Below are 16,127 nucleotides of genomic sequence, written 5' to 3'. Positions count from 1 at the left end.
CAGATAGATAGACAGATAGATAGATAGATAGATAGATAGACAGACAGATGCTGATGACAGTGTGTTGTTCAGGCTGACAGGAGGGGAACTGCTGGACAGGATTCTGGAGAGAGGCAGTTACACAGAGAAAGATGCCAGTCGTGTGATATATCAGGTGCTGCAGGCGGTGAAGTATCTGCACCAGCTGGGCGTTGTGCATCGAGATCTAAAGGTAAAAAGTTTTAATTCCAGCTTTTCACTGTGGGTGCTTTGCATGCAGCTAAGTGGATATTACAATCATAATAAGTTCTCTCTCTATTAGCCAGAGAACTTACTGTATGAGACTCCATTAGAAGACTCCAAAATTGTCATCAGTGACTTCGGTCTGTCTAAAATGGAAGAGCAGGGAGCTCTTTCCACAGCCTGTGGGACACCTGCCTATGTCGGTAAGAGAGTTTATGATCATGATAATGACCTAATATCATGTGCAGTAACATACAGATTCAAGCTCAGAAAATCATGGTTCTAGTACTTAAAAAAAATCTGAAGCTCTAATGTGACACCGAGAACTTTCTTTAATCTAAAAAAAAAAAAACCTATAGCAACTTAAAAGGATAGTCCACCAAAAATTCAAACTCTGTCATTATTTACCCACTGTCAAGTTGTTTAATCTTTGACGACAAACATGTATGAGTTTCTTTCTTCTGTTGATCATGAAAGAAGATATTTTGAAGAATGTGGGTAACCAAAAACTACTACGGAAGACAATGGGGACCATCAACTGTTTGGTTACACTCATTCTTCAAAATATCTCCTTCCATGTTCAACAGAAGAAAGAAACTCATAGAGGTTTGGAACATCTTGAGGGTGAGTAAATGATGACAGAATTGTCATTTTTGGGTGAACTATCCCTTTAAGAGCCCTACATAACCCAAAACAGGTGTGTTTCTGAACTACTGAAGAACCATTAGTTTTAAGAGCCTAGTCTTTACCATTGACTGTACTGTACCTCGTGAGTACTTGTGTTCACTATGTGTTTGTAGCTCCTGAACTGCTACAGCAGAAAACATATGGTAAAGAGGTGGATCTCTGGGCCATTGGGGTCATTACATTTATTCTGTGAGTGCTGGATTAATATTATTCACCCTTCATGAATAAAACTCCACAACGAAGAGTCTGTATCAGCAGTTTTTGATTTCCTGGCAGACTCTGTGGCTATCCTCCGTTCTATGATGACAACGACACACAACTCTACAAGCTGATCATAAAGGCTGAATATGAATTTGATTCGCCATACTGGGATGACATCTCTGACTCCGGTATGACCACAATAATATCTAATCCCTCTTCCTGCATTTTAAGAATGACCAAATCAAATTCATATCATCCTCAATCCGAATGTGCATATAATGATGCTCCATGCCTCCTAGACCGGGTCAGAAGTACTGTATGTATTGTTTTCTAATAAGGAAAAATTACATATTTATATCTGAGATTTCTATTTCCATTTAGCATTATTTAATGCTACTGTTATGAAATGTGTAAAAGTGCATATAGCATTTTTTTTTTAATAAAAAAGTGCAATTTTGAACTGAGGAGGACAGTTTATGAATGTACAAAACCTTTAAATGTCAGACACAAAATACTGTACAAAATCAAGAGTCTAAATGTAATTTTCTTCATTTTTAATATTTTTTTAAATTTTTAAATTTAAATGTTATTTTTAAATAAAATTCTTAAATGTATTTTAAATTAAAATTTGTAGTTTTTAAATATATTTAATTTAATACAAAGCGAACTACTTTTTGTTAAATGCTGTGCTTGTGCAATTTTATTTTTTTACGTAATGTATTATGCATATATTATGCAGATACATAAAGCACTCTTAAAGGGACAGTCCACCCAAAAATACAAATTCTGTCATCATTTATTCACCCTCATGTTGTTTTGAACCTTTATGACTTTGTTTCATTCCATGGAACAAAAGGAGATAGTTTGAAAATGTTTCAACCATTTTTTTCTATGCAATGAAAGTCCAATGAGGTCTAAAACAACACCTTTTTTATATATTTATATTGATGCACTGTGATCCATTTCAGTTATAACCAATGATTTTGCTTTCTGCAATAGCTTAGGAAATAATTGCATGAGATATAAAATCAAAGCATTAATGCTTTCATGAGCGGTTTAAAAAACTTCTCTCATTATATTAATGCAGAATGCTTTGTGTAGCCCTAAACACGCCAAATGCTGGCCACATTAAGTGGTATTGATCTTCTTGTATTCTCTGCCTCTTCCTGTCCACTAATGCTTCAGCGAAAGACTTCATAGTTCACTTACTGCAGAAGGATCCAGCGAAGAGGTTCAATTGTGACCAGGCCTTGCAGCATCCTTGGTGAGTCCATAAATAGCAGGAAAAAGGCGGACGGGGAGCTGAAGGGTTGATAAGCGGTAAAAAGAGAGGCTGACCTTGAAGAACAGATGAAGAGTTGGGTCACATCTGTGCAGCGGCGTGGGAGGGCGTGCGCAGTCAGGAAGAGGATTATGAAATATAGAATAAACAGATGTCTTTTCACCTGCAGCACTCTCAGATCTTTAAGAAGCACAAAACAATTATGATTTTCATTGCAGAAATGAAATGGAACAGAGTGCTCAAAGAAGCAATGCATTTAAAGAAATACGGATAATTGAGGAATAGGATTTTTTTTGGTACTTGAATAACATACATTATAGCTTCCCAAAAGAAAGTTTTAATTGCTCAGATGTTGCTCAAACGAGTCCTTTGAGGTTCCAATTATGCTTCATTCTCTGACCGTCATCTTTGTCTGAGATGTTTCTCTTAAAGTTCCTTAGGAGACATAGAGAAATTGTTGCAATACAGTAAGACTATAGAGCTATTAAATGAATGTGGATATCAGATCAAATTGGTATGGAAGTTTTTTCCACTATGAAAAAAACTTAATTGCGATTTTTTCTCTCTCACAATTCAGACTTTGTTTCTAGCTAATCTTTTTTTTTTTCTCAGAATATAAACATAATTCTGCATAAATCTTGCAGTACTGTTTTTTTCTGCCACAGAATAAAAAAGCAAATTTTTCCTTTGCCATTGCTAATTCCCTTCCTCACAATTCTGACTTTTTGTCTCAGAATTCTGAGTTGTAAATGTAGCAGAAGACTTAATAGTCTCCATTTGCTCTTCTTTTAATTCTGTAGTCAACTGAGATATAAAAGGAATGTCATTTCAGATTTATACTTAGATCACTGTAAGATACTGTATGAGTTGTATATTACTGAATTTATGACCGGTGTTTTAGTGTGAGGATATACACTACCATTCAAAAGGCTGATGTCGGTAAGATTTTTAAAATGTTTTTGAAACAAGTCTCTAAGGCAGACCATTTAAATATTTGTTTAAAAATGTAATTAATATTTAAATATTTTTAAAAATGTAATTTATTCCTATGATGCAAAGCTGAATTTTCAGCATCATTACTGCAGTCTTCAGTGTCACATGATCCTTCAGAAATCATTCTAATATGCTGATTTGCTGCTCAAAAAACATTTCTTATTATCATCAATCAATTTTGAAAACAGTTGTGTTTTTCCAAGATTCTTTGAAGAATAGCTTTTATTTGAAATAGAGATCTTTTTCTAACATTATAAATGTTTTACAGTCACTTTTGAGTGCTGAATAATAGTATTACTCTTACAGACCTCTTGCTAACATTTGAACAGTTGTTTACACGTTTAATTCTGAATGAATATTATTGCTTCTTAACGGCAGGATATCGGGAGGTGCGGCTTTAGACAAGAACATCCATGGCTCAGTGTCAGCACAGATTCAGAAAAACTTTGCCAAGAGTCACTGGAAGGTAAGAGTGAAGAAAACAAACCTGAGGCAACTTTAATCTGCCAACATCACAGTCTCAGCCTCATACAACGGACCACCTGATGCAAACTGTACACATAAAAGCTGAAATCCCCAGTTGTCATCTGGTTGGTTGACTGGGTTGAGTTCAAATCAGGGTCCTGAAATAAACCAGTTGAGAAGCACTGCATTAGTTGCGTCTAAGTGGGCTGTTTTCGAGTAAGATCAAAAACTGACTAGACTTCTAAAGCACAAGACTCCCATCCTCTATGTGTAATGTGTAAAATAGCTCTATATGACCCGTGTCTGTGACCTCTGAGGCTGATACAGCACTTTGCATTTGTAAATGTATGGCTAGAGTTACTTTAGCGGCATATGGAGGCTTTGTTATTATTTGCCGCCAGTCGTTTGTTGCTCTACTCCTGATTATCTGCCCTGCCATGCAATTACGGCTTGTATACCTTTAAAAGGGCAAACGCTGTAATTGCTGTAACTATCAGGCTTTTAGTTCTAGTGCAACAAATGCCTCCAAACATTAAACTGACTCTTCTGCTCTTATATGCAGCGTAGGTTCACTGTTTGCCATTTAAAGATATTTGCTAAAGTTCACTAGATTCTGCAGCATTATCGCTGGTGTCTTGTGTTCCAGAGAGCCTTTAATGCCACCATCATCGTGCGTCATTTAACAAAGAAAACCCACTCCGGGGAAGACGATGAAGTGAATCACTCCACAAGTATAGGTGAGGAGATGTCACATGACTGTGATGACCTGTAGATGATATTAAAGGGGTCATATGATGCGATTTCAATTTTTGGAGTTTTACAAGCTCATATGCTTGGTGCATAAAGAAGATCTGTAAAGTTGTGAAGACTAAAGTCTCAAATCCAAATAGATATTCTTTATAAAAGTTGAGTCAACCACGCCTACCTAAAACGGCTCGTTCTAACACGCCCCCACATATCTACGTCACGATGTGGGAAGATTTGCATAACGCCGCCCAAATGTTCACGCAAAGAAAGAAGGCGTAACTTTTATTCTCGCTGTAGTATTGTTGTTGCCGCCGCTGCCATGTCGTGAAGACGCTGTGTGTTTTGTTGTGAAAGCGAAACTACTTTGTTTGGCCTTCCAAAAGAGGACGATATCCGCTTCGTCATGCCTGGAGCTGATCCATGCTGGTCGCTGAGGAAATACATCAACTTCGCGCTGTGGATCGCCGGATCGGCTTTCACCGTGGACGAAGCGGAGTCCAGCCCGTGGTCGCCACATGTGGTTGCCGCAAGCTTGCCGGCCGCTGCTCACTCTAGCCCGCCGGCCGTTCCTCACACTAGCCCGCCGGCCTCCGCTCACTCACACAAAATAATGTTCTTTTTAGCAGCACCATATGACCCCTTTAAGGACAACAGCACTAAAATGATTTAGCTTTTATTAAGAAAATAATATGGAGCAACCATATTTTAGACTAAATATGAACATTACATATATATTTTTTTCTCCAGTTTGGCCAACAAGCTGTTGCATAATCGTTAGACCAAAAGTACAGTTGAGGTCAAAAGTTTACCTCCCCCTTTCAGAATCTGTAAAATGTTGATTATTTTACCAAAATAAGAGGGATCATACAAAAGTTGTTTATTTAGTACTGACCTGAATAAGACATTTCACATAAAAGATGTTTACATATAGTCCAGAAAAATAACTGAATTTATAAAAATGACCCCGGTTCAAAACTTTTTGAATTTCAAGATCAGGGTAAATTTAACTTAAACATGTAACTATCTTCTGTAGCCTTTGAAGGGCAGTACTAAATGAAAAAAATATATATATATTTAGGCAAAATAAGAAAAATTTACACATCTCTATTCTGTTCAAAAGTTTTCACCCCCGGCTCTTAATGCATGGTTTTTCCTTCTGGAGCATCAGTGAGCATTTGAACCTTCTTTAATAGTTACATGAGTCCCTCAGTTGTCCTCAAATACACAAAAATGCTGCAAAACCAAAGAATTTGTGGGACCTGAAAGATTTTTCTGAAGAACAGCAGGCAGTTTAACTGTTCAGGACAAACAAGGGACTCATGAACAACTATCACAAAAAAAAAAAGTAAACTTTTGACCTCAAAGCTTTAACAATTTTTTCACTTTAACATTTTAATAGCTTAAAATGGTTTGCATTCCATTTAGATGAATGAAACTGCTCAAATTTTGACAATGATGACATGAAATTACTTGATTGCAATGTTTAATCCAAGTAGATTTCTCATAATTTCTGTTCAAATTAATTTGAATTTCATTCTAAAACAGACTTTGGTTTAGTCAATGAAAACAAATTATTTCACTTTTTCTGCAGGGACCATCTGACAATCTACTGGCAGTAAACCGAAGCTCTGTTAAAGGAATAGTTCACCAAACATGAAAACTGTGTCATTTACTCAAGCTCATGTTACTCCAAACCCTTATGACTTTTTTCTTGACCCTCATTGCGTGAACAATGAAAGAAGCAGTGAACAAGTTCTGTGAAGATCCAAAAAGGAAACAAAAACATCATAAAAACAATTAATTCAACCGCATTTGTATATTCAAATTTGGCATGTGTCAATTGGTTATGAGACATGTAAGAACCAGTAGCGTTCAGCATCACTGACAGTAAACTTGGCGAGATGCATCTTCATGCACATATTGAACTATATGCAAAAGAGAATTAATGTCTGAGAACTGCAGTGGAGTTAAAGTTGGCAAGAAATGGATATTAATCCATTTTCTAAATGCATCTTACAGAACATATGGTGAACGATTCATCCATGCATATGTTTTATTTTTTACTTTTTTGACCTCGGATTTTTAAATCAAAATGTCTCGATCTTCTGGTGAAAATACAAAATTTTTTCCTAGTGACATGTGCCGGACTTTTCCAATCATTTAATATGTTTAAACCAATTCTTTGCTACACTGTTTAAAGCCTTTTTTGGAAGACTGGCAGCAGGGTTAGTATTGTTAACTAAAAGGAAAAATGAAACCATAAGAAAACACTTATATATATATATATATATATATATTGGTTAATCTATTTATATGTTGCCACAATTTAGAACTGCTGCCACTGGCCTCTTCAATTAATTTGGAAAAATAATTAGTCTTAGCCTTAGCAGCTCTGATACTACTTTGTTCCTCAAACCAGTAAAAATAAGGTGGTCAGTATTAGTTTTTGTTATTAAGGACCTTTTAAGAGCAAGATCTCGCCTTTTAACAATCTGAAGGATGTCACTATTAAACCATGGAAGAGAGAATTTCTTAGGCCTACTTTTCCAGGTTTTCGTATGTTTACTTAAATGTTTATTAATTCACTTAAAATAAAGGCAAAATTGCTTGCACTGTGGTTTAAGTCTGATTCTTTAATTACCTCTTCCCAATTAACTTTCTTCAAATCATGTTCAAAGCTGGCTATTTTTGACTTGGGAATTCCTGTTGTTAAAATTGAATTTTCTATTTTATTATGGTGAAGTAGCCGTTTTTTAGTTAACTTTCTTACAATCAGTGTCATGTTATGATCTGAAAGGCCAGTAATGAGATTATATGTTTTTGTTACTCTCTCTGGCCTGTTAGTAAAAATCAGATCTATAAGAGTTTCACTCTTTCTAGTTATTCTAGTGGCTCTATCAATCAGCTGTTTGCATTTAAATTTCTCCATAGTTGATTTTAATTTTGATTTACCACTTTTAACCATCCAGTTTATGTTAAAGTCCCCAAACATCATACATTCACAACAGTTGTCAACAAGAAAAAGAAGATTCTTCAGTTCATTGTAGAAATTTACATCATGACATGGAGGATTATAAAGCACAACTAAATTAAATTTCATGTTTGAAGAAAGAATTACCTTCAATCCCAAGCATTCCATATTCACATTCAGGTCAAGTTCTAAACATTTAAAGTGTTCCCTAATATAAATTAAAACACCCCCTCCCCTTCCTTTGGCCCTATCTCTCCTATAACAACTATATTCTGGTATATTAATTAGGTCAGTAGGGACATCATGATTCAACCAAGTCTCAGATATGCACAAAAAATCCAAATTAGATTCAATAAGTAAATTCTGTATCTGGCCTATTTTTGGTAATATGCTTCTTATATTTATATGTCCTCCCAATATTCCTTTAGGTTTAGTTTCAGAGTTCCAGATGATTCTAGCATGATTGACAGTTTGAAAGATCCTTGACTTCCTCTGTTTCAACGTTGCGCGATTTATTGCTAGTCTTTTTGCCCTCGCGGGACTCTGTCTTTGTTGACATGCATCCGCTATCACAGACGGGCCGTCATGAGAATAACAGTCCATGGCTGGTATACTATATGGATTAATATGAGGCACAAAACTCACCCCAGTGTCCATGTCAGTGATCCTGGACTGATTAAACACTACTGCCGCTGTTGCCACTCCTGCTAGACAACATAGCTCTGCGCTCCCCTCTGAGCCTGGAGTTTTTAACCGCTGCTCGAGTCCATCCGGCTCTCCCAGAGCACCTGTGGATTTCCCAGCTACCCGGCTCTGCGTCTCCAACAGCAATGGCTGGACTGGCCCGTCCACCCAGCCATGCCTCCCCTCGAGAACCACACCAACGAGAGCTCCCTCCGACCGACCGACACTCAAGGGCAGCGCACGCTGCTCCACTGGAACAAACACCATCCAGCATCGGAGTCAGGGTGAGTTGCGAGGATGTTATAGAATTTGTAAGCAGCTGGAGTGTCACTGCAGGTGACACTGACTGCATCTGGACGATTTCATACGCTGTTGGGTTAGGCTCTGAATCACACACACACACACACACACACACACACACACACAGTATAGTATATCAATGATAGTAAAATAACACTCATTGACAGTCCCTATCATTGTATGTAGGGTTGCAAAAAGGTGGAAAATTTCCAGTAAATTTAGGAAATATTCCAGAAATTTTGGAGACTTTCCAGGATTTTTTTGAATATTCCAGGGATTTTTGGAAAATTTTCGGATTTTACAGAATTTTCCACCCCTTTGCAACCCTAATTGTATGCTTGAGAAAAGAGCATTTCGCTAAACTTTTCTCAAATAGAAAAATCACAGGTTTGGAACAACATAAGCAAGACACAATTTTCATTTTGGGGTCTGAGCGCAGTGGTCACTGTGTTGGGCAGATTGACACAGACTCTGAAACACACCTGTGCTTTAAATGCACCGCTGTCAGTGAGCCTTCTACCAGAGCTACTGCTGCTACACTTCAGTGGACTGCCACTGTAAAAATACCCTCAGTGGAGAGCAGCTCCTTCACAACTCGTGTTTTCATAAGTGTTCTACTCCCCGTCTACTTGTATTTGACGCATAACAGCATGCTGCTATTTGACAGAACGCAATATTTAGTCATGTAGTACTGTCTGTCAGCTGTAAGTACTGTCACTTGAAGCATATCAGTGGCATTTGAAGAACAAATATGGCATAGAATAGGATATTACAATAGATAAATGAAGTAAATAGTAATTGTTGCCTTGTATCTGTGCTCTCATTACACTGTGGAATAAATAAACCGATCTGCATGTTGTGTTGTGAATCTGTCACAGGGATGATATACGAAGAAAAGGACACAGCCAAAAGAAAAGATTTAGATTTTGAATGCTCGCCATCCATTGTCTTCCCCTTCATAAGCAATCTCACAAAAGCACACAGCCCATAAATTAAGAACAACAACAGAGATTCTCCAGCACTGACTGTAATGATAGGCTGATGAGACAGATACGCTGCCCCCTCTAATTCATGGAAAGAGCTCTACATGCACGGACCAGCCATCAACTTAATGAAATCTGGCCTAAACTGATAATTCGATCAATTCTGTTTAAAAAAAGACATGAATGGGCAAGATACATGAGCTCATGATCTGAATATCAGTGAGGATGATTGTGGTTTTGGGTGAAAGAAAACAACTTGTAAGACTTGTAAAATGGGGATATTTATAGAAAAAAGAAGTCAGAACCAAGTCGCTTTGTTTCATATGATAGCCTTCTGTGAGAAATGGATTGAAGTTTGGGTTATTCACTAATATTTTCACTACATTCCTGTAGTTCAAACTTTATCAACACCAAAGTCATTAGTTCCATTCCAAAAGATAAATAAAAATAAAATAAAAGTTGCTTTGGATAAATCTTCTGATCATATATACAAAAAATGTTTGAATGTACTGTAAATTATAAAATTAATCTATTTCAATTTTATGATTTTTTTTCCTCATGGGGACCAAAAAAAAAAATTTCCCCACAAGGTCAAAAATTACTAGTATTACTATCCTTGTGGGGACATTTGGTCCCCATAACGTGATAAATACCACATACACACACACACACACACACACACACACACACACACACACACACACACACTAAATTTATATTATTTAATGTAACTGTGTATATATTTAAATATTTTCTAATTTTAATATGTTTGAATGTACTGTAAATTATAAAATTAATCTATATCTATCTATCTATCTATCTATCTATCTATCTATCTATCACCTACTGTGTGTTTTGTAATATATGAACAAGTAAGTTAGTTATAATTGAATCCAGTAGGGGGCACTTTAGGTCTCTTTTTAGAAGTTATGCAAGACATATTTCCAAACATCAGTAATTGCAACTTTTTTAATTATCATAATTTATAAGAATTATTATTATTTGAATAAGTAACCTAATTCTACGAACTGGTTGCTTGATTTCTTGATAAACCTTTTTTTGCCAAATATTTTTTCTAGAAAAATAGTCATGCCAGTCATAGCCATGGCCATTTCTTTTTCTATAAAAATAACTTAATGTGTGCAACATTTCGTTAAAATCTAGATTAATTTCTACATCTTTAAGCACAACAGATAAATGTACAGTAATTGCAGTCACAACATTATTGGCCGGTGTCTATGTGATGATATTGCCATTTGGCAAAGGAGCTAAAGCCTGGCCTAATTATCAGATGAATGGAGAGTGATTAATGAATAATGTTTTATTGACATTAAATAAGATCATCCACTCAGCATGATTTACTACAAGCTTCAAACAGACACCGAAACAACCAGATCACACAGTAAGAATATGAAACGATCAACCTCGGCACTCCAAAGCGGGAAACAGAAGGCCATTTGCACTGAGAGTTATCCATCCTTATCCTAAACTAATGAGACAGATTCCTGAAAGCTTTTCACTGTACATAAAAACTCAGGAAAAAAATGTCCCAGTGACCCGGAGACTCTTAGCAGCTGTAGTCTGAGTCCGAGGGGAGTACAAAAATATGTTTGATCACACTTTTTTTATGTAGTGCAAATGAATTTTATCAAATGAAAGCGTTTAGAACAACAACAGCAACATTCTGCTCTTATCAAAAGACGGCAGCTTTAATAAAACAACTCTTGGTAGAAAATTAAATATCCTGAACTATTGCGGTTTCGAAGGAACCATGAGGAAGCAATTTACAGCACCGCAGGCAATTACATATTAAACAATCTCAAAATGGTCTGCCAGTTAAGACGTGCTGTTAGGATGTTCCAAGGCAGAGAACGCGAGCAAGCTCTCTGATTGGTCGGGGGAAATGTTCAGCTGGCCAATTAGAATGCAGCGCCCCCAGGTGATTTGAAAGTGCATGCATACCACTAGAACAGCCACAGCTAATGCAGTGAATAAATATCTAATGGAGAGGTTTTTAATCAGATATGGAACGGCACGCCTCAAGTAATGGACAGCGTGACCTGGATTACCACTAACAACTCCAGACACCTGAACTGTCTTGTCCACTTAACTGCGGTTGAAAGGTCATTGTCTGCTTTCCCAGCAAGCATGCATGCGGTTCATGCCTGTGATGTGAATCACACATCTTGGGGTGTTTTTCCAAATCTGAAAGAACTCGAAAAATTAAAAGTGACTAATTAAATTATAGTCTCATTCTTGGGAAAGTCCTGTCTCGGAAAAAAATCAAAGCAGGCATTGTTAAACTCTGGACAAGGGGGTGGAAACTTGAATGTATTTATTTTATTTAGCTTTTATGAAGGTTGAAGGCCTATGTATCTGCATGTCTGTTTTATTTAGTGATGAGCTATGGGAAGCCGAAGTTAAAAACATCACATGACCAGCGGAGTACTACGAGTTTGAATTAAAGGGGGGGTACAAGGCTATTTCATGCATTCAGAGTTGTTTACACTGTTAAAGAGTTGGATTCTCATGCTAAGCATGGACAAAGTTTCAATTTGTCCATGCTTGTCCAAAAACAATTTGGACAGTACTTCTGTGCCAAAAATCTTACTTCCGGGTTCGAGTTTTTTTCGATCGTGGCTCTTCCAGAAGAGCGCGCCCACGCACATATCGACCAGAGCAAGAGCGAGATCGCGCCCATCAACGCGCTTCATCAGGCGGCAGCGCTACACGGGACTTGCTCGGGAAGAATGTCTCCAATCCAAAGAAGTGTGTTTTGGTTGTAAGGGAAAGATAACATTTTTCAGCTTCCTAAAGAACCCAGCGTTATGTAGACAGTGGATACAGTTTGTTTTTCCGGGACAGCAACGGAGTTTCACAAGTGTGTTTGTTGACAAACGTTTTATAAACAAGGCCCAGTTCTACGCTGGATTTGATACTGAAAGATGGAGCGGTCCCAGCTATAAAAGATCCCGGTCATGATTCAGAACTGCAGACTGTAAGTGGAACAGCATCAAATGTCTGTTTTGTTGGCATTCGGCGCCCAAGTGCTGGACACTCTTTAGCTCCGCCCACGGCACGCCTCCAGGAGCTCGGCTTTTTCCGGAGAGAATTGTAAAGCTGTATCTTTCTTTTATAAATATGATAAAACTAAAGACTTTTTGGAGATATGAAGGATGCAGTATTACTCTATAGGTACTCAAGATTAACATGAGATTGGGTGAAACTGTGTGTGTTATGCCCCTTTTAAGCAATCATTTTGCTCACGGAATAAATTAATCATGGCTGATCACGATTCATGATTCTACAATGGCATTGGCAACTGATCATTTTTGCTTTTGCATGGTGCTACACTAATGCAATGTGAAAAAGAATAAAAAAATTGTTTAAACATTCAAATAAATTAATAAAAAAAATACCATATGACAGAAAATAGGATCTGCAGGGCAAATAATAATAGTAATAAATTAATGCCAACTATAAAATAATAATAATAATAATTATTATTATTAAATATATTCATTAATAGGATGAAAGCCTTATACATTTCTTCACCAGGGTCACAAATGACTAAGGAACTCTTTCTGTCTTGAATAAAAACAAAAGAAATGAATGACTAATTATTAAATGATTAATTATGAATTTAATAATTAATTGTGCTAATTATTAAATTGGAAAATGCTAATTATTAAATTACAAAAAAAATTACAAATGACTAAAAATTACTTTTCAAGGACACTCATGTATGGTATGAGTTTATTTAACATCAGAGTTCGCTTGAAATGGAGGCTCACGTGCACTCTGGTGCAGTTCACAATTGTATGAATGAACGTAATTCTGTCAAACTAGGAGAGAAATGAGACTACTACTGTTGACCAAAACCTTCAATGCATTTGTCATGCTGCCTGTCATCACAGAAAATATATTGTATTAGTGACGTGTGGAGATCATCATATTATATATTATACATCCACTTTTTTAATACAAAGCTCATATTGTCGAAAAATGCACCTAAAAGTCCAAACCACATGGTGCCAGACACTTAACCCAAAACACGACCGTCACAACCTATTTCGGGTTGGAGTGCATGAGTGCATGTTAGTTGAAGAATATTCCGTCTTGTTAACAGAGCTGTGTTTACTGCCTACTTGGCTTATTTCCATACCACAATCTGCTACCCATCTGGCATAACTCATTTTAATTAAGATGGTGATTCTCCTAAAAAAGAGCAAAAAGAAAAGGAAAGTTGGTACGGGGGTTCTTAGACACATGAATTTCCCATTTCTGGTCGTGCGATGACAATGGAAACTGCAATTATGCTGAGGTGTGTTTGAGAACACCTGCCACTGTCCATCTCCATGACTGCTTCCAGCAGGCCACAGCGCGCCGCTAGTCGACTCTGACAGCCTGCCGTAGCTACTATAATGCTTCACTGCCCAGCAATAGAGCCAGATGTTTCTAACATGACAGAGCCAATGCAAAAATCCATTAATGCTCGAAACAATAGCTTGGTCTGTCCTCCGCTGTCGCTGGAATCGCAGATCAGAGGGTCTCCGAGAGGTAATCTTGCTGGAGTGGCCACTTTTGCTCACTTTTGTGGATAACAATCCTCAATCCACTTATTCTAGAGCTGGGGAGAGTGTGAAAACACACTTTGACTTGACCGAATGCACCTGTGTCTTGCTCAAAGTCAAACACAGACTCATCTGACGCAACAGCAAATTGCGAAATCTTTTCCAAGATGTCCTTAATCACAGAAGAAAGAGGATGAAATCCTCATTAATGTTTTCAAAGGGGTCACAAATGACTCGGGGAAATCTTTCTGTCTTGAATAAAACAACAGAAAATTACAAAATCTTTTCTTGGACACTGTGGCGTGAGTTCATTTGAAACGGTGGTTCATGCGGACTAATCGGTATGAACGTAATCCGGTCAAACTAGGAGAAATGAACTACTGATGACGAAAACCTTCAATGCATTTCTCATTGCTGCTTGTCACCACAGAAATTGCCTTTAGCGAGCCGTTCATGTTCATGTTCATGTTCATTACATTTCCTGCAATACATCCACTGGAAGACAGACACCGGCTGAATTCGGAACAGCATACTAGCATACTGTACTACTCTTACCATTTCTGCCATATATGTCAAAAAGACATCACTACACCTATTTCTGTGATATATATGAGGTAATAGGAACATTTTATGTTAAATGTGCTGCTAAATCAAAAAGAAATTGCTTTTAACACAGGAATCTGCAGCTGAATTTGCAATAGTATACTAGCATGCTCTTACGATGAAAGAACAAAAAAAACTACAAAGAAACGGCAAGTAACAAACTGAATTAAAGTAAAATTTTGTAGTAGAAAGACTGAAATAGTATTTTCTTGTAACACATTTTCCAATCTTTGTATTATTTACATCTTAGAAAAAAATTATATATTTTAAGTGTAGTATTCTTATGGAACAGCACATGTAAAATATATCAAATTTTGTTATATAAAATTTTACCTGAAATAGACTACCATTCAAATATTTTGGGTTTCCAAAAGAAGTCTTTTCTGCTCACCAAGGCTGTATTTACTTGTTAAAAAATACAATAATTTTGAAATATTATTACAAATTAAAATAACTATTTGAATATATTTTAAAATGTAATTTATTCCTGTGATGCAAAGCTGAATTTTCAGCAGCCATTACTCCAGTCTTCAGTGTCACAAGATTGTCAATGTGAAACTGAACTGAAAACAGTAGTTCTGCTTATTGTTTTTGTGGAAACTGTGATGCAATTTTTTTTTCAGGATTCTTTAATCTTTAATAAATAGAAAGTTCAAAAGAACAACATTTATATTTTGTAATCTTTTAAAATCTTACCGACCATATAATTTTGAATGATGCAAATGCATATCAGTGTTGTGATGTCTCTTTGATAACCCTATGCTCTGTAAACAGTTAAAAACGTCGAAGGAGTGGCCCACCCTTTTTAGGCCTATCTGAAAACCAGCCAATCAGAAATGCATTTTGTAGAAATGGCATATGGTTGAAGTTATCAAAATGGTTTACACTGCTTATAGCACCTCAGGGTTTGGGGTTTTAAACAACAGAAACAAAAACATGAGTAAAACACTGAACCTGGCAAATCACTGCATAGAGCATTTGAGTTCAAAGTAGGGCTGGGCGATATAGCTACAAAATTTATCAACGATATAATCTCATAAAAATCAAATATAATTTCGTAAATTGCATAAACAATTATGAACAAAACAGCATCACGTATTTATGCATTGCTTAATATAAAGAGCCAAATCGCCCATCACACTGATTGCCTTTAAAAACATATGAGACGCAGTGAAAAGGAATAAACCTCCACAAATTCGTGACGTGTTTTCTAAGTTTAAACTGTTTTAACTTTGCATGGCTTTCTATACATCTCTTGTGTGAGACGCGAGTGCAGCAGTCTTTGTCCATCTAGAAAATGCGCTGAATATGCGTTCTGCGTGAATGGCTTGGTTTCGGTTTTAACCTAATCAAGATCTTCTACACATTGAGCTACTATATTTCTCTAATATTTTGAATGAATAACGCAGCAACTG

The 16,127-nt window shown here is 36.7% G+C and overlaps 1 protein-coding gene and 1 long non-coding RNA gene across 2 annotated transcripts in view; both read left to right on the top strand.

The window, feature by feature from the left end:
* Positions 1-6,299, top strand: part of pnck (pregnancy up-regulated nonubiquitous CaM kinase) — a 7,276-nt gene extending 977 nt beyond the window's left edge. The window contains exons 4-11 of the mRNA XM_016440116.1: positions 73-211; positions 302-425; positions 1,023-1,098; positions 1,186-1,298; positions 2,296-2,374; positions 3,764-3,851; positions 4,497-4,587; positions 6,189-6,299. Of these exons, the coding sequence (XP_016295602.1) occupies positions 73-211; positions 302-425; positions 1,023-1,098; positions 1,186-1,298; positions 2,296-2,374; positions 3,764-3,851; positions 4,497-4,587; positions 6,189-6,199 (721 nt within the window). The 3' untranslated portion in view covers positions 6,200-6,299. The remainder of the gene's footprint in view (positions 1-72; positions 212-301; positions 426-1,022; positions 1,099-1,185; positions 1,299-2,295; positions 2,375-3,763; positions 3,852-4,496; positions 4,588-6,188) is intronic.
* Positions 6,300-10,029: 3,730 nt separating this feature from the next.
* The window catches only part of LOC107653420 (uncharacterized), a 26,144-nt gene continuing 20,046 nt past the window's right edge, over positions 10,030-16,127 (top strand). The window contains exon 1 of the long non-coding RNA XR_001630221.1: positions 10,030-10,041. This is a non-coding gene — a long non-coding RNA (uncharacterized LOC107653420). The remainder of the gene's footprint in view (positions 10,042-16,127) is intronic.

This window comes from Sinocyclocheilus anshuiensis, unplaced genomic scaffold (assembly GCF_001515605.1).
Source record: "Sinocyclocheilus anshuiensis isolate Anshui unplaced genomic scaffold, SAMN03320099.WGS_v1.1 scaffold71, whole genome shotgun sequence".
Taxonomy (NCBI): Eukaryota; Metazoa; Chordata; class Actinopteri; order Cypriniformes; family Cyprinidae; genus Sinocyclocheilus; species Sinocyclocheilus anshuiensis.
This window is presented reverse-complemented; position numbering and strand designations above follow the sequence as displayed.